The sequence below is a fragment of the Leuresthes tenuis genome, unplaced genomic scaffold (genome assembly GCF_036924035.1).
Source record: "Leuresthes tenuis unplaced genomic scaffold, fLeuTen1.0.hap1 SCAF_18, whole genome shotgun sequence".
Taxonomy (NCBI): domain Eukaryota; kingdom Metazoa; phylum Chordata; class Actinopteri; order Atheriniformes; family Atherinopsidae; genus Leuresthes; species Leuresthes tenuis.
The window spans coordinates 12,133,351-12,158,412 of record NW_027325372.1 but is presented as its reverse complement, the minus strand read 5'-3'; the positions used below and the strand labels follow the sequence as shown (position 1 = coordinate 12,158,412).

At 39.3% G+C, this 25,062-nt stretch overlaps 3 protein-coding genes across 4 annotated transcripts; 2 read left to right on the top strand and 1 right to left on the bottom strand.

Moving 5' to 3' along the window:
* Positions 1 to 1,286: 1,286 nt before the first annotated feature.
* Positions 1,287 to 9,654, bottom strand: LOC140274821 (cathepsin S-like). The gene is made up of 8 exons (XM_072370184.1): positions 9,536 to 9,654; positions 7,518 to 7,638; positions 7,312 to 7,434; positions 4,260 to 4,412; positions 3,956 to 4,180; positions 2,731 to 2,896; positions 1,786 to 1,891; positions 1,287 to 1,692 (listed from the first exon to the last, which is right to left on the bottom strand). Exons 2-8 carry the CDS (start codon positions 7,635 to 7,637, stop codon positions 1,593 to 1,595), a joined length of 993 nt encoding a protein of 330 aa, XP_072226285.1. The 5' UTR covers position 7,638; positions 9,536 to 9,654; the 3' UTR covers positions 1,287 to 1,592.
* A 3,101-nt stretch (positions 9,655 to 12,755) lies between these two features.
* Positions 12,756 to 18,146, top strand: LOC140275520 (leucine-rich repeat and immunoglobulin-like domain-containing nogo receptor-interacting protein 1). Its single transcript, XM_072371005.1, has 2 exons — positions 12,756 to 13,151; positions 15,575 to 18,146. Exon 2 carries the CDS (start codon positions 15,592 to 15,594, stop codon positions 17,437 to 17,439), a length of 1,848 nt encoding a protein of 615 aa, XP_072227106.1. The 5' UTR covers positions 12,756 to 13,151; positions 15,575 to 15,591; the 3' UTR covers positions 17,440 to 18,146.
* Positions 18,147 to 19,339: 1,193 nt separating this feature from the next.
* vps72a (vacuolar protein sorting 72 homolog a) lies at positions 19,340 to 23,639 on the top strand. Of its 2 annotated transcripts, none has more exons than XM_072370725.1 (6): positions 19,340 to 19,723; positions 21,375 to 21,527; positions 21,783 to 21,903; positions 22,092 to 22,268; positions 22,520 to 22,664; positions 23,020 to 23,639. In XM_072370725.1, the coding sequence occupies exons 1-6, from the start codon at positions 19,607 to 19,609 to the stop codon at positions 23,405 to 23,407; spliced, it is 1,101 nt and encodes a 366-aa protein (XP_072226826.1). In that variant the 5' UTR covers positions 19,340 to 19,606; the 3' UTR covers positions 23,408 to 23,639. The 2 variants fall into 2 exon arrangements, with proteins under 2 accessions (XP_072226826.1, XP_072226827.1); XM_072370726.1 differs by having other exon boundaries at positions 19,343 to 19,723; positions 21,783 to 21,897.
* The last annotated feature ends 1,423 nt before the right edge of the window (positions 23,640 to 25,062 follow it).

The window sequence follows — 25,062 nt, the reverse complement described above, 5'->3', positions numbered from 1 at the left end:
TAAACAGTATTATTATTTGACAAAGCAATTGATGCCATACACTAGACTCATGAGAGTCCCACATTAACAAGGGATGACAACGTGACCCACCTGAACCTCTTGAAAGAAAATGTAAAAAAGAAGTCTCAACCACCTTGTATTTATCAGCAGCTCATTGCACACCTGGAAATAATTAAATCTGCGTTAACAGTCTTTTTTTTACCACATGGTGGCAGCGGAAACAAGCTGTAGAGTCGTGATTCTGTGCCGAGGGGAATGTGAGTCCAATATTTATTCTCTTTACTTTTTTGTTTTTGTTCTTTCCTGTTTCAACTTCTGATGTGGGGAAAAAAAGGCTCTTTAACTTTAAAGTGCTCTGGTATATTCACCACCTTGACATTATGTGTGTGTCAGTCCTTTGATTTGTCCTTTTGTGCTGAGCAGCTGGGGTCCAGAGTTTTCTTTAAAGGGTCTTTTCACTGGAAGTATTTTCCTGCTGTGGGTGAGGTAATGACTGCAGTAATAGTGAACCTGCAAAGAGACAGTAAAGTTCTGCCTGAACAGCCTGAATATTTATCTGTTTTAGTTGTGAATAAGGCTGCCATGACAACAGATGTTCACTACTGTTCACTTAATGTTGAGATAAGATGATATTATCATCTCTGTAGATAATCTGCAAATAATAACAATGCCAAAAAATGTGAAGGAGCGTTTTGGTCATTTTTTTTTCAAAAATGTCCTCTTTCAAGAATAAAGTGGCAATTCTGAGCATAACGTTAAAATGATATTCAAAAAATTAAGTAAAAGATGAGAGATTAAGCTCCTCCGGTCTATTAAATCAAGTTTGTCAATTAACAGCACACACCTATACTCTGGCATCTGTCCATTACCAGTTATTTCAGATTACAGGAATGCAGCCAAGTCTTCCAAGTTTATGTGGTTTCTCCTTCAGAACAGTCGCAATTATAAGCACAATCCCTTACTTACCACACTTTGTTTATGTGCCAAAAGAGAAAGAATTTCCTCCAAATTTAAAGTAAAACCTCACCGGTTGACATATGGTAGCCCTTTGCTGTTTTATTTTAATCTTAGTTATTTCACTTTAATCTTAAAATGTCAAGTTTTTTTCCTTGAGGAAAAAAAGAGGAAATAAACAACCTCTTCTTATGAATGTGGTTCTGTTGTGAGAATAAGTCCCCCTACTTCTGCCTCTAATTGAATTAGTGCTAATTCAATTTTATCCTTGACAGCAGGGTCACACAAGTGACTTCAAATCAAATAAGAGCATGTAGGAGACATTTCATATCTTTGTTTTGTCTTCCATTTTTATTAGATTTATTAAGTTTAACAAACAGGGAGCAAAGCCAATGTTTTAATAAAAGTATTTAAATAAATGCATAGCATACAGAATTTGAAAAAACTAACATATTCATTTCAAAAACTGAAAACATCAGTGAGGAATGCGACCAAAGCAGGAAGAATGATTTTGTAACTTCTGTACTAAAGTGTTTTTCTATGTAGTTTTTCGTTCTCAGGGCAGCTTTTGCAGTTTATGAACAAACTTCATGTCGCTTATATTAGATTAAATAACCATAAATAAATTCAGGTAGACTTCACAGTGTAGGGTAAACTCCAAGTGTTGCAATGCCACAGATATTTCTCCTGTTCCTGGCGATCCGAATGAAGCCTTCTTCGCCCCACTGAGATCCCCAACTGAAACCACAGAAACACTCAAGTTTGATATCGTTGTCAGACGACTTTTATGGGTAAACTCTTCACTTTCTAATCAAGAGAAAACCAATTTACCTGTTTTTCACAAGCCAGTAGTCTTGTCCAGCGTCTGTGCCATAGCCCACAACCAGGACGGCGTGATTTACAAACTTGGGGTTGCAGCTGGGCTCATTGTACAAACCTGCAAGATGCATGTGTTCAGTGACAGCAGCTGAGGAAGTGGAATAATCTGGTAAATACAACAACGGTTGATATTCGCTGCTGAAAACCTCTTGACAAAATGCTTTACAAAAGTGAGAAGAGGTCATAAGCAGACCTTAAATGTTTTCTAGGCAATGATTTTTTTTTAAATGTCATAAAATAAACAGAAATGTCAAACTTGACAAGAAAATATTTGTTAAAAAAATACAGTTGCAAGTCATACAATGTGGAAGAGCCCCATGGTTTTTTAAAGTAACGAATTTCACAATAAAGAATTTCACAATAAAGAATTTCACAAAAATATTTTGCTCTCCGGCTCCCCTCAGGATGCAACACCACTGTCATAAAAACTAATCTCCGTGTGAGCCCTGCAACTGCACAGCCACACACATGAACTTGTTAAAGATGCCATCAAAAGCCCACAAAGGTATTATGAGTCTTTAAGGCAAAACAATGAGGTGCAGGGCAGGAAACCAAAGCTGTGAGCTGAGGTATTTCATTCCCAGGTGCTCAGACCCAGACAAAAGTTTACATACTTAAAAAAGAAGAAAGGAAAAAAGGTTCTCAAACTTCTCTAGCATTGCTTTAAGAAAGGGAAATGCTGATTTGTAGTATCGGCTCATTTCAAGAATCTTTCTATTGAAATGAGACCAAAATATGAAACATATAAAATGTGACAACCTGTACAGTATATGTCATGATATTTATCAAATTCACCCGAAACAATTTATGATACTCATTTGAAAAATGAACAACGACAACAAAATGTGAGGTTAAAGCTGCCAGTGCAAAATGTTCTGTCTCTGTCAGTGTCCTCACCTCCTCTGTACATATGGAAAGATGGCAGCATGGCATTCACAGCCACAGCGATTGGTCCCACTGACGCCACTGCAGCCTGCAGAGCCCGCTCATCTCCACGTGGGAGGACGTGGAAGTTGGAGCAGTAACCTGCCTTTCCTTTGGCAGAATAGCGACATTTCCCATTCTAAGAACAGAAATTAGATTTAAAGGATCGATTATGGGAATTTTGTTGGAATATGTTTTAAAAGATCCAACATTACACAAATATCCTGCACATTCAACCCTTTCTTAAGAACACATGTAATCTAATTTGTCCACACAATCAAGTCGCTAAAGTTGTGAGACAATAATGTATTTCATTGTCTGTTGTTCTTTTTTTCTATGAAGAAGTGTTCAGGCTCAGTAATACGACCCAGTAACCAAATTTATTCCTTTTCAAGTAGTCGAAAACTGTTGAGAAGAAATTCCCTCTTTTAGTCTTTTCCCACAGGCTCATTACCTTGACCTCAAGGGACAACGTGATGGAGTTAAGGAGAGGTGGACGTAAAAATTCTTAAGCACTTTGAAAACAGATGACCGCACTGGGGTGAATACCAAATCACTCTCACTCTAAGCTGTGATGTGGATCTGCATCATTTAAACTATAAATGTTCAATAAATATTCTGCAGAAGTGCTTTAGATACTTCATCTGATGCCTGTCTCGACACAGAGACAATTCATTAGTATGATAAGATGTGACATAATATAAAATAGGGCTTTATTATCAAGGTTTGTCATTTAAAATCGAAGAAAAAGGCACAAAATTGAAATAGTGTTGTCACAGGACACTCAGTCTCACTGTCCTGTCCTCATATACATCCACACAAATCACTGTTAGCACCACTGCATGAAGTTAATCGAGTGTCGCTATGAAAGCTGAGTAGTTTTGGGAGGAAATGATCTGTTTTGTTTTATTTTAGTAAGGGATGGTCCTGTGTTTCCTATGCTTATTAAGATAATAAAGAAAGCTATGAAGCTCTTGGATGCAGCTCAGGTTATTCAGAATAATTTAATTCAGTTAGGAACCCTCCTCAGCTGGAGAGACTATTTGAGCAGATCCTCGATTCTCTCATTGTGTTACACCACAGTACAGACTTTAATACCAGTTTCGGGACAAAAAAGAAAGGAAAAGAAGGAGAGCCTTGCAAGTGGTACATTTGCATGCACAATGCTAACGGACCCTTCATGTATTCTGAAGCTGACCTGGTGTTCATAGGGGTAAAAGCTCTCAGAGTCAACGCCCCCATTTCGGATGATGTAGCTGTAGGATTTAGTGATGTAACCCCCTCTGCAGCCAAGGTTTCCAACTATGGTGCTGCAGTCCACCAGGTTCTGTGGACTCAACGAAACGAGGACGCCTGTTCGCTTCTTCATCTGGCCCTCAAGAGCTCCCAAAGAGCTGAAGGCCCAGCACGAGCCACAAAATCCCTTAAAAAACACAAAAACACGTTGACTGTGGCTCTTTTGTTGGACTGCTCTCATTTCCTTGGAGTAGCTTGTTTCTTACCTGGTTTTTGACAGAGCTGACAAGGCCTTTCTTCCTCCAGTCCACACTCTGGGGTATGGATAAATTATTTATGTCCTTAAAAGTCCCATTTATGAAATCAAGAGGGTCCTCCAGCCTCAAGCCGTTAAGCTTCTCATTGACTTCCTCGGCTGTCTTAACACAAAAGAAAAAGCACTTATGAAATGCACATGAGGGCTCTTTCAAGATTAGTGATAAGCCTCAGGACTTTTTCTGTATATGTACAAACAGCGGCGTAAAGACACAATCCAGTGGATGTCAGTGTGTTGTAACTATAATTAACAAAACAGATAAAAGAATGTATTAACAGGAAGACGATAGCATTTAAAATGTGATATTTTTCTGATCTGTGCAGCAGAATTGCATCTAGCTTAAAATAAACCATGGGGGACAGTAAAGTACCAATCTATGTGCTTGTCTGACTTCCTCACTACTATATGTCATTATATATTCTATATATACTATATATCTTTTCACTAATTTCCAGCAACCAGCTGTATATTTTGGCTGTACTCTTGCTGTTTTTATCTTGCACATCCTCTTCCTCAGTGACACCAGCACACGTTTATACAATTAATCATAACTTCCTCTTATTCTTATCAGAAGTCCACCTCTGCTTTTAGAAAGAAGATCTTTAATGTCACTCCAGCATCAGCTTCATTTGTTTTTCTACTCCAGTACCACTCAGTGTTCCTTATTTGCCTGCTGCTCTTTTTCACCTTTGCTTGTCTTATCAGTATGATCTGACTCTTGCTGTAGTTTCATTGAACATAAAACCTCTGCAAAATCTTTTTAAAATTTCTTCTTCTTTATCTTTTAACTCCATGTGTCTTTATTTTTTTTTTGTGGTTTTGTGGTTTGTGGCAATTTATTTTTTTACCTACTAGCTTTACTTCTTGCCTGTTTTGTGCATTTTTGCTTCAGTCTTTTTCTGACTTTCAGCCCAGCCAGTACATTTGGAAGTGAAGTTGATTTATCATGTTTTTGTGTCTTGTTTTCTGTCCTGGTGTCTGCTGCATCTCTCACATTTGTACAACCTCTATCCTCTTCAAAAAAGAGTTGTATTCTGCATTGGGCCTGTTCCTGAACAAGTGCGTGTCTTTCCGATGCCTCTGTAATACAAAGTCCTCTGAGAGCGGCCCAAAAGCTTGTGTGTGTCCCAGACATTTCTGCCAGATTCCTGCAGAGTCAAATCGTCACTCCCATCCGGGCTTCATCATCAAAATAGGAACCCTCCTTGATGTAATACCTTTAGAAAATGCCCTTCTTCCCCAGCTTATATTTACTTCAAAACATTCATTTCCACTCTTAATTGTGCTTGAACAAGAAAAGCACACTCTCTCTTTATATTTTTTTGTATCACTGCACTTGCATGTTGTGCTTTTTTGGCACAATTCTTACACTGAACAGTCACTTTTGTTAAAAAAAAAAAGAAGTAAAACACCAAAAAAATGCTATAGAGCTTTATGGTAAATCGGGCTTAACCATGACACTTTCAGCTGTAGTAAAAACCAAAATGGAAATCATGAAATGTAATTAACAAAAATTAACAGAAGACTTATTGAGGAAATTGTCAATATATGCAACATGAATAGAGTTAACTGACTGACTCACAAGTCATCAGAACTAAACCACAGAGGCCCACAACAATACAGTTGGCTGGCTTGCACCACAGCTGAATATCTTTCTCTATTTAACAGATCTTCCATGATAGTAGTAATTCCTGCAAATATTTACAATAGCTTGTAGCTTTATTAGCCTTCCCAGATGTACTGCTGACCATATAAGAGTTGTGTAATATAAGAGTCCTGATTGTCTGAGCTGGCCCAGTCCAGGCTGGATTAAATTAATCAGATTGCATGAGGGGAGATTAGAGCTGATCTATAGGTTGGGGGGTTAAAGTAAGCCCACTGGGTGCAGGTTTAAATGCAGATTAACAGTTTTGGTCAGTGATGTTGGTCTTGCTCACGCAAAAGATCGATGAATGGGAATTTTCATTTGGCATTAAAATGTTTGTTATGCAGTTTGTATCCACCAGAGGTCCCACATATGCCTCAGACCTCAGGACTGAGATGTCCAGTGTTAATTACACTGGTGCTGTGCTGTACAGAATGCACAGTATCTTATATGGCAGGAATTTGTGACTTTTGGTTATTAAATTTCTGTCATGAAAAACAAACAAGGATTCTTTAGAGACGGATATTGTAGTTCTTCCTCCCCACAGTCCAACATTGGTGGAAGAAGTAGTGCCGCCCACAGAGCTTAATTTTCTTTTATAAAATCTATGGTCCAATCTCTTGTAAACAAGACATGTTGCGCTGACTAGAGCTCCTTCAAAGCAACCACCGAGCAGGATTTGTGGGTTTGCTCCCAGCATTAACACTGTGTGCTGCTCTCCTACTGTGCTTACACTTTGTCATCTCTGACATCACTGACGCTGGAGAAATGCTCCCATGGCTGAAACTATAGCAGCTATAACAGTCCATGGTATAAAAAAAAATTGTATCATGTCTTTAATTTCCTTGCTTATCTTCCTTTGCAGCGTCTGTGACGGTAAAAGATAAAATTAGTTCAAATACCTGGTTAGGTTTAGCGCAGGATGCAGTGTCATAGGTTACACATTTTAATATTTATGGGTCACGGTTCCTGATCGGACTTCACTCTATACAAAACGTGAGCCAATAGATACGTTGCCATCTCACAACTTTCAATCATGGATTGTGAAATAACTTTGTTTTGTTCATGATGATAAACATACCTAATTCAGTTTCTGGTGAGACTGGGCTGCACTGTTAAGCAGCAAATTACATAAAGGCATCTTTTTTGGACAATTCTCCACTGGCAGTAACTGAATTCTGACAAAATTGGCCTGTGATACCAAGACCAAAACAAAACCGGCTCCTCCTACCACAGCAATTACAGTAAAATGAATGAGAACACGATGTGATGCATGTTTGCGTTGACTGGGAAGTTTCAACATCCTCTTTTTCTCAGAAGAAAACACAAACTGATGCTGGAAAAAAAAAAATTCTACCATGTCAGCCAGGTGGTTCAGTCCCAGTGTGAAACTGTATCTTCCTGCAGAGGCCTCCTGGTTGTGTTTCAGCACAAAGAACTGGTTCTTCTCCCATATCGCTCTTCTGAGGCTCAACTCAGTCTGAGACAAAGACAAGGAGATGCTGATCTGGACTCAACGTTTAGATGTCACAACAAGTAGAGATGGTTTCTTAAGAGTCATACCTGATTTTCATAAAATTTGCTATGTTTGATTTTCCACTCCTCCCATCGTTTGTTTGCAGCCGGCGAAGAATAGCTGAGGACCACAGAAGGCAAAAGCAGCACCACACACAAAAAGTGCATCCTGCGAAGATAAAAAATGAGCTTACAGAAGAGAGCATGTCTTTTGTGATACTAAACTGAACACCTTTGAGTTATGGTCAATAGGATGGACATACAAGACACATATATACACTCATTAGGATTTTTGAAGAATTTTGATGCGGTATATAGACCACATAAAGTAAGAATGGGTTTAGCGGGCTCTAAGATCACAATCATGAAGTTATGGCAATTTAATGAAACACGTTGCCTTGAACTTTATTTGCAAACAGATGAGAATATTGTGTTATTTCAGGATTAAAGCTAAATTCTGATGTAAAAAAAAGCAATCCAACTGCACAAAAGCTGGGACACAGAAGTTTCAGAGCAACATATGCTCCCACACAGGTTATTCTTTTTCAGGGAAGACCTTGCAAACGTCAGCAAGACAATGATAAACCACATACTGCATTTATTACAACAGCATGGCTCTGTAGTGGAAGAGAGCTGGGTGCTGGACTGACCTACGTGCAGTCCAGGCTTTTACTAACTGATAACTAACTGAAGACATTAGATGCAACATAAGACAGAAAACACAACAAAGGAGACCCAGGACTGTTGAACAGATAAAATCCCATATCAGATAAGAATGGGACATTACTCTAGCAAAGGTCCAGCAGCTGGTGTCCTCTGTTCCCAGATGTTTACAGACTGTTGTTAAAAGCAGGGACGCTACACAGTGGTAAACACAGACCTGTCCCAATATTTTTTGACACATTTTGCTCCCATGAATTCATGATGAGCTGATATTTTTCATGAAATTATCAAATGTCTCTCTTCTGACATTTGACAAGTTGTTTTTTATGAGATTTGCAAATCATGGGATTCTGATTTTAATTTAATTCTGCACGGGGCCCCGCTTTTAGAAGCTTTTTATTAGCCTATAATGAAATACTAAAAGTGATTAAAAAATATCTGAGAAAGATCTGGTCAAAACAGTTTCAGAAACAGTTTCTGAAAAATATGAGGACAAAAGTAATAAGACAACAAGAAAGAAAAAGAAAAAGACAACACACAATATCTCAGTAAACTCCCCCTTTTCACAAAATTACGGAAACATTTTAGAAAACGCAGCATCCCCCAGGACACGCCGATATTTCAGAAAATGCACAAACATGGTTTAGAGAACACAACACACAAAAATGTTATATTGTAAATGATTTTTTTGACATTTTAAATCCATTATGAAATTATTTGTGCAAAAACACACAAACATTTCAGAAAACAATACGTCACACAACATGAAAAAACCCAAACTCCAAAAACATTTGACTTCCTGACGAAGGGTTGATGCTATTGTGAAGTTTTTTGTATTTTCAGAAAGGTCCCGGTTCAATCGGTATGATCGTATTTTCTGTGCGGCTGATGTGTTTTGGTTTTTTTGTGTCTGCTCTAATGCTTTCTGCGTTTTGCACATCACAGCTACTCTGCAAACCATCCAAATTCACGCAGAAATTATTAGCACAAGGCCTCAGTTTCCTCAACAAAACACACTCACAGCGTTAAAACAAGAATGAATCTTTGCGTAGGCGCATAGGGTCGACTTCCTCATGTTGCTATTATCACCACTGAACTGAAAAGTATTCACAAGTCACCTACATTAGTGGTGAATAGTGGTGAAGTACAAGTCCGAGTACAAAAACACAAAGTTACCAGCATTAAACTTCACTACTGATATTAAAAAAAGATTAAGAAACTTCTTCAAATATTTCTCCAGCTCAAAAAGGGAAGTTTAAACATGTTTCACTGTAATCTCTGCGCAGCCTTCTTATGAAATATTTTAATCGAATCATCGAGTTTAACAAGAGTCTGATCTCTACACAGGAATTTCAACGAGGCAATGTTGTTGCCACAAACACGAAGACAGGCCATGCTCTCACCTTGATGCAGAACGATCGGTTTGGAATGTCCCTGAAAGAAGGTTCAGACAGTTTTTAACTGCACTCTCAAAAGCAGAAGTTTAGTTTCCGCCTACAAACTCTTTAAAACCTGTTTCTCCAGTGCATCTGAAATGCAGCTTGTCATGTGAGTCTGATTTACTACCAGCTGCAGTGACTCAAAATAACCTTCCAATCTGAGAAGTGCAAGTTAGATACAATAAAGAATGAAAACAGACTAAGTGAAACTGCTTGTAGGGGAAAGCCCTGATAATGGAGAAGTTTAGTTATGTATTGGGAGAAAAATTAGCTAAGAAAACAACTTTTTTTTTCTCGCTCAGGTCTGATTGCATCAGTCACTCAGACACTCTGACTCATGTTTTGACATAGTAGTTGGCTGATATGAAAAGAGGAAACGCAGGTTAACGTTGGCAAAAACAGGGAACCCCAATCAGTATTTACAGTTTGTTATGGTTTTTTTTTACAGTAGTTTCCTTATAATCCTCTGAGGCAAAAAGAGATTTGCACAATCAGATTATTCACATTGAGTTACTTTTTGCTCAAATATTTTTCAAATTTCTTCTTTGCTCTTAGCGTGAACCTACTTATCAGTATATGTGAGCACATGTGTTGGTTGTTTGTATGTGTATGAAATGCACTCCTGTTTTAACACACAGGTACTTTATGCTGTTATTTGACTAAACAGAGAATAGGTCCAAAAAAACCCCACAACACTACCAAAGTCCATTCAAAGGGGGAATTGTGTGGGATTAATGATTAAGATACTGTATTGTAACATGCACTGTCATTGCAATGCTCTTTTGTTTTGATTCCAGCTGACCTTGCGATACATCATTTTCCCTCTTCATTTCCTGTCAGCTCTGCTATTCACTGTACTATGCAATCAAGACCAAAAACCCCCAGCTGGGAAAAGGAGAATTACCCAGACGCATCACAGAGGGCATGACCCACAGAGAGCAGCAGTGATGAAACAAATATTATGAGGCTATTATGTAACTTTGAACTTTGATTTGGCTTATGCCATTGTTAGCATTCATCGCTGATCTTTCCCCTTCCTGAATCCGGTTTTGGACAGAGATTTGCTGATGAAAGCAAGTTCCCTGAGGTCCAGTACCAGATGGTGAGTTTCTGTCTCAGCACTCGCTCTCTTACTCTGTGGCGTTCCTGCATGGACCGCGTGCGTCAATGCGCGCTCCTGCAGCTGAGCGGTTTCATTTAAACACCCGACGTTTTCCTTTTTCTTCATTAATTGCCCTCGAATCAAATTTATTTTCAGGGTTTATCTGTCGTCCAAAAATACTTTTTTCAACCAGCTATAAAATTCCATGATGTGTTACTTGTTTAAAAGTGATTATCTCTGCAATTCAACCATCATTAATATCCAGTATACAGTTTTCTAACTCATTTCTGGCATCGCTTTCAGGAGACAGCTGTGAAGAGACACTTTGGTGGGTATTAGCTGTTAGTGTGTGTCTCAGGAGTCTCAGTCGATGCACATTTTAAATATTTACCAGCCTGGCCCCTGGCTAGTAATATCAAATTGTTAATCCCACCAAAACCTCAAATTTGCCTGTAATTGTCTCTTTTTACCTTTGCACTCTTGTTATTTGTGTAAGTTGTTTAAAAAGTGCATGTGGCCTTATAATCGAAGCAAAGTGGGTGTAACAGGAAAAATACAAAATATAAAAATACAATTCATACAGTTGCACAAAAGTAAAAGAAAATTTAACTGTATCACCAGCTGAATGGACGGATGTGTTCAAAAGTAACTAAAAAAGTCAAAGTATTCATGAATTTGCTTGGGATTGTAGTTTGATCATAATGCTTGCCATGTGGGACTGATACTTGCGGTTGTTAGTGATGGAAATGTATGTGATCTCATCCCAAAAGGTTTTATCAACCTATCAATAATTCCCCAACAAGCAGTATTGTCCATGAAGTGAAACCTCGACCTGACTGGATCTGGAAAGTTTAAAAACTTACTTACGTTTCAGCAAAATAGCTTTCAGTTGTTATGAACTCTCTAAATTTGAACACAGTCTGATGGCAGTATGTGAAAATGACATAAGGATTTGGTCTGTTTGATACAGGACATAACTTTCCCCCTGTTTTCATTTAGGTGGAAAAGTCACATGTTTCATACAGGTAAATTATAGGAGTGGAGGGTGTGGTAACAGAGTTTATCTCCCACCCAAAGAAAGCTTCTACCCTTTTTATATATACCACACTTTGTTCTAGGCCACTGACAACTTTAGATTTTAGCCACTTTTTCATTGGATTTAGGTGCCTGAATCACCTGGATAGATTCAGACATTAGAACATTACTTTGTTGAGGTACTGGAAACATTGCCTTACAACAGATACTCTAGCAAAGTCCACCATATGCTACAAATCTTATTCTTCTGGCTTATAGTCTTGCATATAATGTGCGTGTACCACACACAAATAAGACAGCAAGATCACCTACTTCATGTCTAATTTGTGTTTTACCATGAGACTGGGTTAAAAGTGCACATCCTCACATGCTGTTCTTGCCACACCAGGTTTCTTTCCTTCTCCTTCATTGTAGTGTGATTATTCAAATTGATGCATGACTTCTAACGTTATGCTACTGTGGGCATTATTAGCTTCTTTTACTGTCTTAGTTAATCTGCCTTCGTCTGTTTGGTTGCTCTTGCTGTTATTTTTAACTTTATTCTCTTTTGGATGCTGCATCATGTGGTTTGTTTGATGGGGTTTTATATTTTTAAAGTTTGCCTTGGTTCCTGTGGTATCAGCTAGAATCCCAAAGAGAGAGAAAGAAAGCTTGTGTATTGCCTTTCTGTCTGGACTTCAGAGTTCTTTAATAATCTGGCCAGGAAGATACAAAAATTAAAAGGTTGCTAATTTCAGAAAACTCTATTGTGAAAGTGAAACAAAATAAAGGACTTAGTTAAACACTGAAAGACTGAAAGGTTGTGATGGTTTGCAAAATATCCCAAGTCCTATAATTCCAAAAAATAGCTCAGATTTCAGAAACTGTTCAATCCAGACACAGTTGTTGAGGAATTTACAGCTCAAATGTGTCCTTGGCTTAATTAGGATTTCAAATGGCTCTCACAGCAAACTGCTGAAAAGATATTTCTTTTTTTCCAAGTGCCTGTACTCAAATTCATTCCCATCTGCTGCTGCTTCTAAATCTCTGTATTTGGCTGACCTGTGCCTGCCTCCTGTCATCCAGTGCAGTGTGTTGGAGGAGGTCCAGCAGCTAGTGCATATAATCCCCCAGCATGCACCAAGCACCAGCGCATCCACTGCCAGGTTGTTGTTGCCATGAGGATGATGGAGCCACAGGGGAACCGATCGCTACAGCCTCACGCTTCCTTTGGAGTTTAAATGTCCAGAATGGGGGGGTGGGGGATGAAGATTTCTTGTTGTGTGTTTGCTTGCTCCCCCAAATTTCTTGTTTCATTTGGATGTAGTGCTTGAATTGTTTTTTCTTATATTAGCAATTAATACAAAGGTAAGGAAAACGCAGAAAGCAACTTCAACAAAAAGGCAGATTTGCATGCAAAAAACTGAGTGATCAAAATGACCAGCCCTTCATTCTGAGGAGAAGGTGAGTTAGCATACTCAATTTCCTTTCCTTTTCTTAAAAATGACTGCAATCTTGTGCCTTTTATTCAAAGAGCCTTTGTGTTTGAGCTTTTGAAACTGTCAAAACACAGGAGGAGGCTGCATTTGCACCTTTGAGCACCGTCTTCACTCCCTCACATGTGCGCTGTCCGAGGAGTTTAGCAGGAGTCAAGTTCCATTGTTCTCTGCTCTGTGGAGCTGTTGTCATTACCAGCAGTCAGACTGCCTACATAAAAATATGTGACAAGATCATTTTACCACCGAAGAAGTACAGTGGCAGATAGAGCAAGAGATATCCTATCAACCTGCTCCACTCAGACATGTTTCCTTGCTGAATTCTTGAAGTGCTCAATGTTACCACAGGTTTGAAAATCAGGAAAATATTGTTTTTGTATAAGTTTAACCAAATTGAGTCTCCATGGTTAAGAGAGTGTAAGATAGGTGCACTTTTAGTCTTAGTGAGCAAGAGCGCTTTCCTATTTTCCATTTGCAACCATTGATATTTGTGTAAGAAAGGATCTCTCTTGTAGAGGCTGATTTTCTATCCTCCCTTTGACATGCTGCATGCTCTGTAGCACTGCAGCCTTCAGCACAATAATGTGTGAGCAGAGCTGCCAAAACTGAGGGTGTCATCACACTCGAATGTGTCGTTTTTTTCCCCGATCGCTCTCTTGGCAATTCAAACAGCGCTTTTCAGCAAGTCACACGTTTTCTATGATGGGCTGAAGGCTCAGTCAATTTTACAAACACACAGTGTGTTTGCTATTTGAGACTTACTTGCTTACTTTGTGTGTCAAAAAGACGTCTGCGTGTCCATGTTCACACTCACACACAGGAGTGGAAACTCATTCTGTGTTTGACAGTGACGGGTCATCTTTGTGCAGCTGTCTGTGGACAGGATCACCACTTTCCTTGAAACTACAATGCAAATATAGTTTTGCTTTTTTTCTGCCCCCTAGTGGCGATTTTAGTAACATTTTAAATAGAAATAAGATGAGTTTATGACGATTTCAGATTGAAACAATGTTTGGAGCATCAATAATTATGTGATCATAGTCCTAGGAATAATAAGACCATGACCTTCGTACTCCAAACTTTGCCATGATTACAGCTACTGATTTATTGTTTCCTTGATATTCTGTGAGCAGAGGATTATTTACTGTATTTTACTGACTCCTAGTGTCATGCAAAGTTCTTTGTCTCAGCCTTTAAATACGGCCCCTGCTGCACCAAATCATTGTTGCCATGTTTGTTGCTATGTGGTATGATTAAGCAAAAGAAGTTTAAAGGATGAAACATTTACGGGGGCTACACTAAAGTTTGGGCTGAGAACAGAAAACACGCCTTGAAATTTCCACATCAGACATCTTCCTCTCTTGAAATTAAACAAATAAAAAATTCTATGAATTTGACAGACACAAATTAAAAGTAATGTCATCTCTTCTTTACCAAATACAAGAGACCTATACTGTTTTGGCGTATTATAGTCAGCCTTTGAATTCTCAGACTTCTTTTCTACTATTTATGCATACTATTGTGAAACTGGTTTCACAATTTGTCCAAAAAGCACAATGTGCATAAAAAAAAACTAGGCCTTTTTGATTCAAACCACAATATTGTTTTAAGGTAGTGACTGCCAAGGAATATGTGCACCTTCAAATCTCGCTTTTCCCAGAAAGATGTATTATGTTTAGAATAATTTAAGCCTCCCACTTATTTTGATGGTAAAGTCCTCGATGTGATGCCTTCTGTGATGTGGTTTACATGCTCTCCTTCTATCTACTTTCAAACAGAATCCAATAAACAGACGAGTGTCCATTTAGTGTCCAACCTGCTTTTGTTTTTATTGTTTTTTTTCCCCCTTAATTCATGCAAGAGCTGTTAAAGTTAAACAAAATCATCCAGAGGACTGCAGAATCCTTGAGCCTCAGTCTGTGTTGCTAAGAAAGTCAGAACTCTAACAACGGTTGTACTAAATAGAAAACCTTTATTGTTGTACTAACATTCCTCAGGCTTCTGGCTTTCATCGGAGTCCTCCTCAAACCAGTAAATGTAGATTTAACAATTAGGTTTGGGCAGATTATTAATATAAACGGAAATTACTGCCATTTGTGATCTGATCAAATCATATTTTTCTTTATTGATCTTCAGTATTTTCTTTAGCCAAAAGAATGAAGTTTGCTTTCCTCTTGTTTTTAGGTCCTTGCAAAATAATTATAACAATAATAATAATAATAATGTTGCAGGGATAAAAATCTCTTGTACGCAATGTGATTATACCGTGTTTTCAAAAAAGAACGTCAGGGATCTTGATTTTAAAAGATCATTTTAATAAAAGAGAGTGTGTTAAATGTGTTTTTTTGGTGTATTTCAAATTTCGTCACTTCATCCTCCTTATTTCCACAGCTGTTCTTCACTCACACATGCAGGCAGGCCACCAGATGTTTGAGGGGACCGCTGCCCACCGATGGACGTCCTGGAGAGCTCTCTACCTGTTGGCAGCAGGTGTGGCATTAACAGCTGCAACCCGCTGGCTGTGTCCGCCATCCTGCCACTGCAACACTTCTGCTCTGGAGGTGAACTGTTCGGGGGTCCAGCTTATGACTGTGCCCAGTGGTCTCCCCCAAGAAGCTAAGCTTTTAAACTTATCTCACAATTCAGTCAAGACTCTGTTGCATCAGCAGTTCCACACCCTAGCACACCTGTTGCACTTGGATTTGAGTGACAATCTCTTGGTTTTAATTGAGGTGGAAGCCTTTCTTGGCTCGCAGAGCCTGTTAACTCTGCGTCTTTCTCGCAATCAGCTCAAGATTATTCCGGTGGGAGCATTTGCTGGTTTGACAAATCTGCAGCTACTTGACATAAGCAGCAATCAGATTCTTGTGTTCCTGGACTTTACTTTCAGCGACTTAGTGGCCCTGCAGTTTTTCACAGCAGCATACAATGACTTAGTTTTTATCTCTCATCAGGCTTTCACTGGACTAACCAGTCTGCAGGAGTTGCACCTCGATGGCTGTAATCTCACTGCTGTGCCAACAGAGGCCCTCACTCAGCTCAGAGTGTTAAGAGGCCTTCATTTTCACCGGCTGGGCCTCAACACACTGCCAAACTATTCACTCCATCATCTGGTGCATCTCAAGGAACTCATCATTTCTCATTGCCCCAGGCTTGAGACTCTGTTAGGGAACAGTCTCTTTGGTCTTAATCTCACATCCTTGACGATTAAACACTGCAGCCTTACCAGTGTGCCCTACATTCCTTTACATCACCTAGTATATCTTGTATACCTCGATCTTTCTTTTAATCCCATCACTTACATTCGTGGGAACCTTCTTGGAGATTTACTCCGGCTCCAAGAGTTCCATCTTGTCGGGGCATCATTAGTGTGTATTGAAATCGGAGCATTCAAGGGTTTGGCACATTTAAAACTGCTGAATGTGTCAAGAAATCTTCTCACCACACTTGAGGCAGAAGCTTTTCATTCGGTGGAGACCCTTAAAAGTGTGGGGCTTGATAACAACCCACTAGCTTGTGACTGCCGTTTGCTTTGGGTTTTGCGAAAGCGACTACACTTGGACTTTGGTGGGCGTCCACCAACTTGCACTACCTCAGTCCAGCTGCAGGGCTGGAGTTTTTTGGACTTCTCTGAAGACGAACTCCCGAATCTGCTCACCTGCCGACAGCCTCGGATTCTGAACCGCAAACTTCAAGACGTGAAGGTGGATCAGGGACACACGGTGGTGTTTTACTGCAGTTCAGACGGTGACCCTCTGCCGTCTGTTAGCTGGTTAAACCCACAGCTGAAATATGTTTCGTCCGTTGGTAGAATACGAACTCTCTCCAATGGATCTCTGGAGGTTCGCTATGTTCAGCCTCACGACAGTGGTACTTATATCTGTGTGGCATCAAATGCTGCAGGAAATGACAGTCTGCCCGTCAGGCTTCATGTCCGAGCCTTCCCACCATCTTCTAAAAACCATTTTCTTCCTCAAGGTTGGTCATCCTTTCCATCTGACTCTCCAACTGTAAATGGAAATCAGAAATTCCCATTTGATGTCAAGACTCTACTAATAGCTGCAACCATTGGGTTTGTCTCATTTTTCAGCTCCGTGACTGTATGTTTCATTTTCATGTTCTTCTGGAGTAAGGGCAAAGGCCAAATCAAGCACACGGCCACAATTGCGTATGTGCCACGAAGCACCATGTCAAATAGTAATGGTGGGAAAGGCAACTGCACGGAGCCCAGCAGGTTCACCATGAAACTAATATGAGGCGATTCCCTAAAAGCGAATTTTAACTAGATGTAACTTGGTAAAAGTTACAAATAGCAAACTGCCAAATATTTATCTTAATTTCTAGATTAAAATCATTAAATATTAGAGTAGGCATCTTTGTCAAATAAACATTAGCATGTTATGTGCTTGATACGAATAGGCTTCTAATCATTTTGAAAGGAAAATTATTGATATGGTTTGTTTATATATTTGATTCTTTTATGAGACACAAGGTGCACTTTAACAAAGAAAGAATGTAAAATTCTCCAATTTACCAGCAGTGACTGGGCCTAATGTATAGAAGAAACGGCTTATTTCTTATATTATCCATGTCTATATTTATATTGTATATAAAAACAATTTCAGAACTCAGGAAGACTGTGTAAGAAACAGACTTGTCTGGCTGACTTATTTCATAGTTTGCTTGTTTTCTGGATGTTCATCTGGTCTGAAGAGAGCAAATGTTATAACAGATGTATTTATTGAAATAGTGATTTTCATGGACCTAAGAAAAGTAGAATACAACAATAGGAAAATTAGCCTTATATTAAGGTTTTAAAGGCATCTGTATGGCATCTTAATTTCATTGATGGTATTCTTATAACGTCATATTAACTGTTCATTCTATTATATTTAATGTATATTGGAATGCAATTTTTTGTTTTTGCTTTTTATTTACCTCTCTAAAAGTGACAAAAATTAAAATGGCAGAACTTTGAAAAATGCTTTTTGTGGTTCTCAGTCAATTCTCTATGTGAAAAACGTGTGTTTGCTGTGTGAATGCCATCACTGTGGGGGTATTTTTTCCCCCACACTGCTGGAAATCCAGATTACTGCATCCAAGGAGGAGCCACAAAGGCATAGAAATACCATTAGGTTTAAACTTTCCATATGTGAACAGAGGTCCGACTAGCACATTTTTATGAACACTTTAGGAAAATATTTACTACAATGCAGCAGTGATCTCAGGCCTCCACCAGTGAGTGGAGCTAGCTGCATATGCTGTGAAGACAACCTGGTAAGTGACAGCTATTGTTGTATTTGTGGCAAGTGTGTCATAAACAGGGAGAAAATGACTGATTCTGACAGTATATTGATAATTAGTTTCATTCATTACCACAATCGCATTACTGCAATATGTAAATGATGTTGTTGCCATGACAATACATTAACTCTGCGAGTAAGCACCAGCTGAGAACCTAATAGGTTTCCATAACAACGCTCTACAAGCTCTATAATAAAGTGGAGACACAACTGGTGATGGGTAGAATTTATAACTGATATTTTTTCACAATGAGACTTCCCTGGAAATTTGTATTACAGCTTTTTAAAAAAATGTTTTGTTTAAATATGCAAATGACGTATTAGTAGTAAAGTGTTATTGCATACCCTATTCGAGTGAAACGTTTAAAGGCTGGGATTTTGGACATGGTTTTAAACCATATTTTAAGGGTATATTGTTCTATAAATCTGGCCAAAAATCATATATGAACCAACTTCAAAAACTAGAAATAAAAGCTGATCATTTGGTTTATGTAGGTCCCTCTGAAATTACAACTACAAAATCATTTTGTACTGAAGGTTTACAGTTTTACAGGTGAATGCACTTTTTGATTATCGGAAAGTCATGTAAATTACATGACTTTCCGATAATCAAAAATTTGTAAAATCCTAATAAAGGAAGACATGTTTTGGAAGTTTTTGCCTGCTGTCCCTTAAATTATTTAGGGTGGATCACAAGGTTTTTGGCCCTAACGTTAGAATTTTTAATGACAAAGGAATAACGTTAAGTATTGCTCTGCCAAGTCAAAATTAAACCAGCAGTCATAGCTAGGAACGGTTATATTTTGGGACTAACTGTTGTCACCCGGAAATGCATTGACTTCCCCGGATGTGATGGGTTGCTGTGGTTGTGTTAGCAGTTAGCTCCATATTTAGCCTGTAAAACTAAACTTGATGCACTTGATAAAATTAAACTAAAATCTAACTAAATTTAATTATTTAGTATGTTCGCGTGAACTTGAATTTTCTTAGTATGTTAGATAAATGTCAGAAAACTCAATTTATTAACTGCAGAGAGTACTGACGAGCTAAAGCAGGCTCCACAACCAACCGTGGCTAACAACAAGCTAAAGTTGGTTATCGTTGTTTAGAAATTACAGCAATGAGTCTGGCAGGTAGCCGTGAACCCCGAAAGACTGCGGGTAACCGCATGTCTAAGTTACTGGATGCTGAAGAAGAGGACGAATTCTACAAGACAACTTATGGAGGTTTTAACGATGTGAGTATCTTCACTGAAACGCAGAGTGCGCTTAAGAGGTAGCATTAGCTTGCTAGCGTGAAGTAGATCGAACATCCTTCTTTCATCACCTTCAGTCCAAAACGGACACGAATGGTCATAATTATTCGCATTAAATCTAGACCAAAGGACTTTCTGCGTATTAATTGTCAGATATCTGCTTATAGACATAGTTAAGTAATCCTGACTTGCATGTAAGAAAGTGGGTGTTCATTTTTAAATCTTAACTGCTTACTGCGTATGGTGAAGTTTATCAAAAGACAATTAAATATATTTATATTACGTTATAAATCCAATGATTTCCCCGTCAAAGATTTGGAAAGTATTAGTTTGTTTTGAAAACCCATGGCTATTTACAGATTGTGTGGACACAAATGCATAAACTACATAGTTATCATTTACATTGATATATGCAGAAAACTTGAAAACAACTGTGTATTTGATAAAATAATGCCATTAAAAACCCACCAAATTTGGACCTTTTGTGTTAAAAAAACGTTTTAAGGGAAGAGTGTCAGTCGAGTCAAATTATGCCTTCATGAAGACATTTTTAGGTCTCGAGTGTTGAACTGCATTAGTTTTTAAGATAGTTGTACTGAATAATCTTGCACCTCCTTCCGTATCAAACATTTGATGTTAGAGGTTTGTCCAGTTTTACTGTGATGCCGCTTTATTTATGTTGTTTTTATAAATCACTCCTCAGATTTAGGGTCTTTGGGAATAAGGAAAGTCTGAATTAGCCTTTTTTTCAGCTGAATTTGCTGGCGTGGCCCATGTGCCTGCAGCTCTCTGCCAACAACAATATAACTGGCATTTAGGAAGCGAGAGAACTAGAAAACAGTAACCAACGTCGAAAAAGACATGATAAAAGCAGACCAAAACATGCCTCGTAATTTAAGTATACAGCAACCCTGGTCGACAATATCAACACATTGGTATTAATAAGGCAACAATGTTCTGTGTGTGTCTGTTTGTCAAGACGGACTTGATGAGATGCGATGTCCGTCCGTACTGCACTGTTTGTCAGAATTTGGCAACCAACTAATCCTGAGACACCTCAGTCATATCTCCTGGGACTGGATACAACAGTGTGTCAGTGCCTGTGCCCACCTAATCTGCACTGCACCACCCTTAAATTGTAGGTTAAAGGATTTAACAAAACAAAACGGTGATTTGTTTGCATTTCTTCACAAATCTAAGCTTCAAATGCAACCAAAGTAAAATGTTTTTGGTGGAATCGCTTTGTAAATGGGCACAAATGTCTCTGCAGATGCTTTAAAACCAGCTTGGGAAATAATCAGGCAGGGCTTATTTATTCAACAATCCAGATTTTTCAGTGCTTCAAATGTAGCTTAAAGGTCGCCGTTTCCCACAGTGAAGGAGGTAATAACCAAAGCGCAGAGGAAGCAGAACGCTATTCAGAACGAGGAGACAATTAACTGTACAGGGTATGACACTTGGCTGATTAGCCTCAAAAGTACATAGTTTTGCATGCATTTATCAAAAAGTTTCAACTCCACATTAAAAAGCCCACGAGTGGCTTTGGTACGCTAATCTAATTTATATATATTCCGTCTGCTCAGTCCTGCTTCATAAGTTACCGGCTAAGTTATTCCCCTTTGTATGCTTTCAGGAATCAGGAGACGACGAATATCACGGAGAACATTCAGACACAGAGGATGAGGTCGACAGTGACTTTGACATCGATGAGGGGGACGAGCCAGACAGTGACCAGGAGGAGGATGCTCCTCGGAGGAAAAGTCGGGTTGTAACTAAAGCTTATAAGGTATTTTATTCATTTCAGGAGCTATCACACTTTAAATCAAGTCTCTCTATTAATTAAAGACTAAGTCTAAGATAACCTTCGTCACAAGACTTCAAATAAAAGATAATTTTGTCTGTGTTGACGAGGCATTAACAGATGAGGAAAGGTTCATATTTGATGTCTGTTTACTGCAGTGGTTGTAACACAATAGGATTTACTCCAGTGCCCAGACTCTCAATTGATTTGCTGCTTATTTTGGCCTTTGTTCGATCCAAGGAACCTATAAAGGTGGCAAAACCCAAACCTAAAAGACCCAGTGAGGAACAGAAGAAGACTGAGAAAACCAGAGTGGAGCTCAAAAGGAGGATTCCACAAGAATTCCAAGATTTTGGTGAGAGTAAGTTTATTACAAATGTGTCTCGTTCCTGCCTACAAAACCTGTTCTTACACATTAACCGTCACAACATGAGCACGTGAGTATTACATCACAAACGCATCAGAAAATCAGTGAAAACACAGCGTCCACAGTGGCTTGGTTTGATTTTTTGGAAGATGCTTGAGCACTCTGCCTCGATTCTTCTGCAGCTCGGAAGTCTGTGCGACAGTCCACCAGCGAACATACAAGGAAGACCAACCTGCGCTTACAAGAGCGTCAGGATGCCCCACGGAGACGAAGAGGGGCTCATCGCGACCGACCCCTGACCCAGGAAGAGCTGCTGGCTGAGGCCAAAATAACGGCCGAGATCAACATTCGATCTCTGGGTAAAAACAAGTTGAAGGAATCTTTGGAATTAAGGAGCATTCGTTACCGCTCCCTTTAATTATAACATTTTCTATTGTGGGTGAAAGTATAGTCATGGAACAAATTCTACTTTCTTTAAAATAGGCAAAGATTCTGCTTATTTCAGGTTGTTTTAGCTCAAAATGCTAAATATTGACTAGTGATTAATTTCTTACTTCGAGTTTCTACATAACAAAACACTCGTGTTGTTGGCTTCACTTTGCGTCTGCAGAAAACTACGAACGTCTGGAAGCCGACAAGAAGAAACAAGTACATAAGAAGCGGCGTTTTGAGGGACCGACAATCCGTTACCATTCAGTCCTGATGCCTCTCGTCTCCCACTCAGTCCTCAAAGAAGAAAATGTTGATGTTGAAGGGTATGTACTCGGTTAGCTTTAGGAGCCATTTGTGATGACCTTTCTTTCTGTACATTTGAGATTCTGCATCAAGTAAGCTGCCTCATAAGCATTTAATCCTTTCTAGATTAATTTATGCCAAAACATTATATGTTCATGCTGAGCTGTTATGTAATTTGCAAAGGAGATTTATTAAAATTTCAAATCTGCTGTGGGGTTTGTTGTGCTTCTCCTGAATTTGATCAAAACAAGAGATTAAAAAAGGAAAAAAAGAGCTTGATGAGGAAGATATTAAAGTAAATCTTATTATGTGTAGAGGAACTACATATCGTTGCCTAACAACAAATATTCATGGTCTCAATCCCGTTTCCCAAAGGCTGGATCAGGACGTCCCTCAGACGACGCCACAGAATCCCACCACACCCTTCCAGCAGCCCCCCGCGGGCCTGTGCTCCAGGACTTACATAACGTTCAGTGACGACGAGTCTTTCGAGGCGTCTTTTCCTCACGGCGCCCAGTCAAACCCTCAACTGCCCGTCCAGGAGGTTTGTCCTGTCACCCACAAGGCCGCGCTGTACCGAGACCCGGTCACCGACATACCTTACGCTAACGCACGGGCCTTCCGCATCATCCGGGAGGCCTACCGCAAATATGTGGCGGCGCATGGATTTCCAAACACTTCCGGCGGAGGAGCAGTTGACTCGTCTGCGATGAAGGGTGCTCGGCAGAAAATGGTTGTCAAGCAGAGTACGGTTGCCACATAGATTGCCGTCCCCCCTTTTCTTTATTCAACCATCGGCAGAATATTTTTCTCCCTCGCTACGGTGCCTCTCTCATCAGCAATCTACAGTTACTTCGACTGTTTGGTTTGAAAACTCCAGGCTGTGAATGGATTTGAAAAAAAACGAACTACAGCACTGTTTGTTTCAAATTCAAAATAATGATTTGTCTTTTTTACTGGTCAGGTTTTTGGTTGTTTTTTTTGTTTTTTGTTTTTTTTCCATGTTCATATTTTTCATCAGAAAAATAAATATTTGAAACTACGACCATCTCCTTGCTTTACTAACGGTGACTTTGATTCCATGTGAAACACATTAGTCCCTCTCACTCCTGCACTGCTTTCCTTCGGTCCGGTTAAACAGAACGCGGCCGGGTTGGACCTGGTAACGTAAACCTGTCACTTTAAATGCTTCACAGGTGTGAGCTTCTGCAGTCGCATTAACCACTTTACGATCTTTGATAGCTTTTTTCTCTCTGCTGAGACAAATAATCGAGAGAAGAACTGTTTCAGCAGAAGCTGATGCAGCTTATCTCAGTGGAGACGTTTTCCTCGAGCCGATAACGACACTGTTACTGTCATGTAATTAAACCCGAAGGTGTAGAAGACTGACTGTTAGTTACACGGCCTCGATTTCAGGTAAGAAACCAGGATAATATGGCATCTGAACACATTATTCAGGCATTCACTGTTGGTAAAAAGTTATTTTTGATGTATACCTTGATATGAATACCCAGGTTCCTAAAGTTTTATGGAAACAGCAGACATGGAATACGATCAAAACCCAGAAAAACACAATATCTAGATACTAATGTAACAAGTAAGCCATTCAAGTCCACGTTACAACACAAGGACCTTTGTGAAACGACCATTTAATTTAGGCAACATTACCTGTTGATCTGTAGTTTTAACATTCTGCCCTCACCGGATTAAAACCCATTTAAAATGTCTCAACTTTACATGAATTCTGAAACTAAACCAACAAACAAAATGTTTATTTTCCAGAACATTAACTTGACATTCGGTTTGGCACCATTATCGAGTCAGACAAGATCGTGTGAAAAGCAGCTCTTTGGAGTTGAATTCCTTGTGTGTTTTGACTGATCAAAGCCTGAATTCCTTCTCCTTTTTCAAACACGGCTCGACTTTAGAGCTTTTTTAGCATGAAATGACCTTGTTTCTACGTGACAGAAATTCAGCGTCTTCCACTTCTACAGCCTCCTCGTTTGCCTGGATGTTTTTTGTGCAATAAGGAACATTTTTCATTCATATCTAAAGTGTCTGCTCATTGCCTTGCTCGGCCAAAAGCGGAATCTACATAAAACAGAATGTGCTGAATGGGAACGTTTTGCCCCCCCACCTCTCTTTGTGGTTAACAGCAGAAAATTGTCCGAGCTTCGCTCTCAAACAAAGCGCCTTTGCTGGTCCCTGGAGTTTGGTGCCTTGAAATGAGCTCTCTATTTTTGTTCTCTCAATAAACAATCACGAGGCAGCAAAGTCACCCCATAGCACTTGACTAATGGATCACCTTTGACCCCTTGCACACTGAACAAGAATCACACCCCGGCACGGTATCCTGCAGCTCTTGACCTTCTGGGCCAGTCACAGCCACATAAAAGCCAACCATGGAGCAAAAATAAT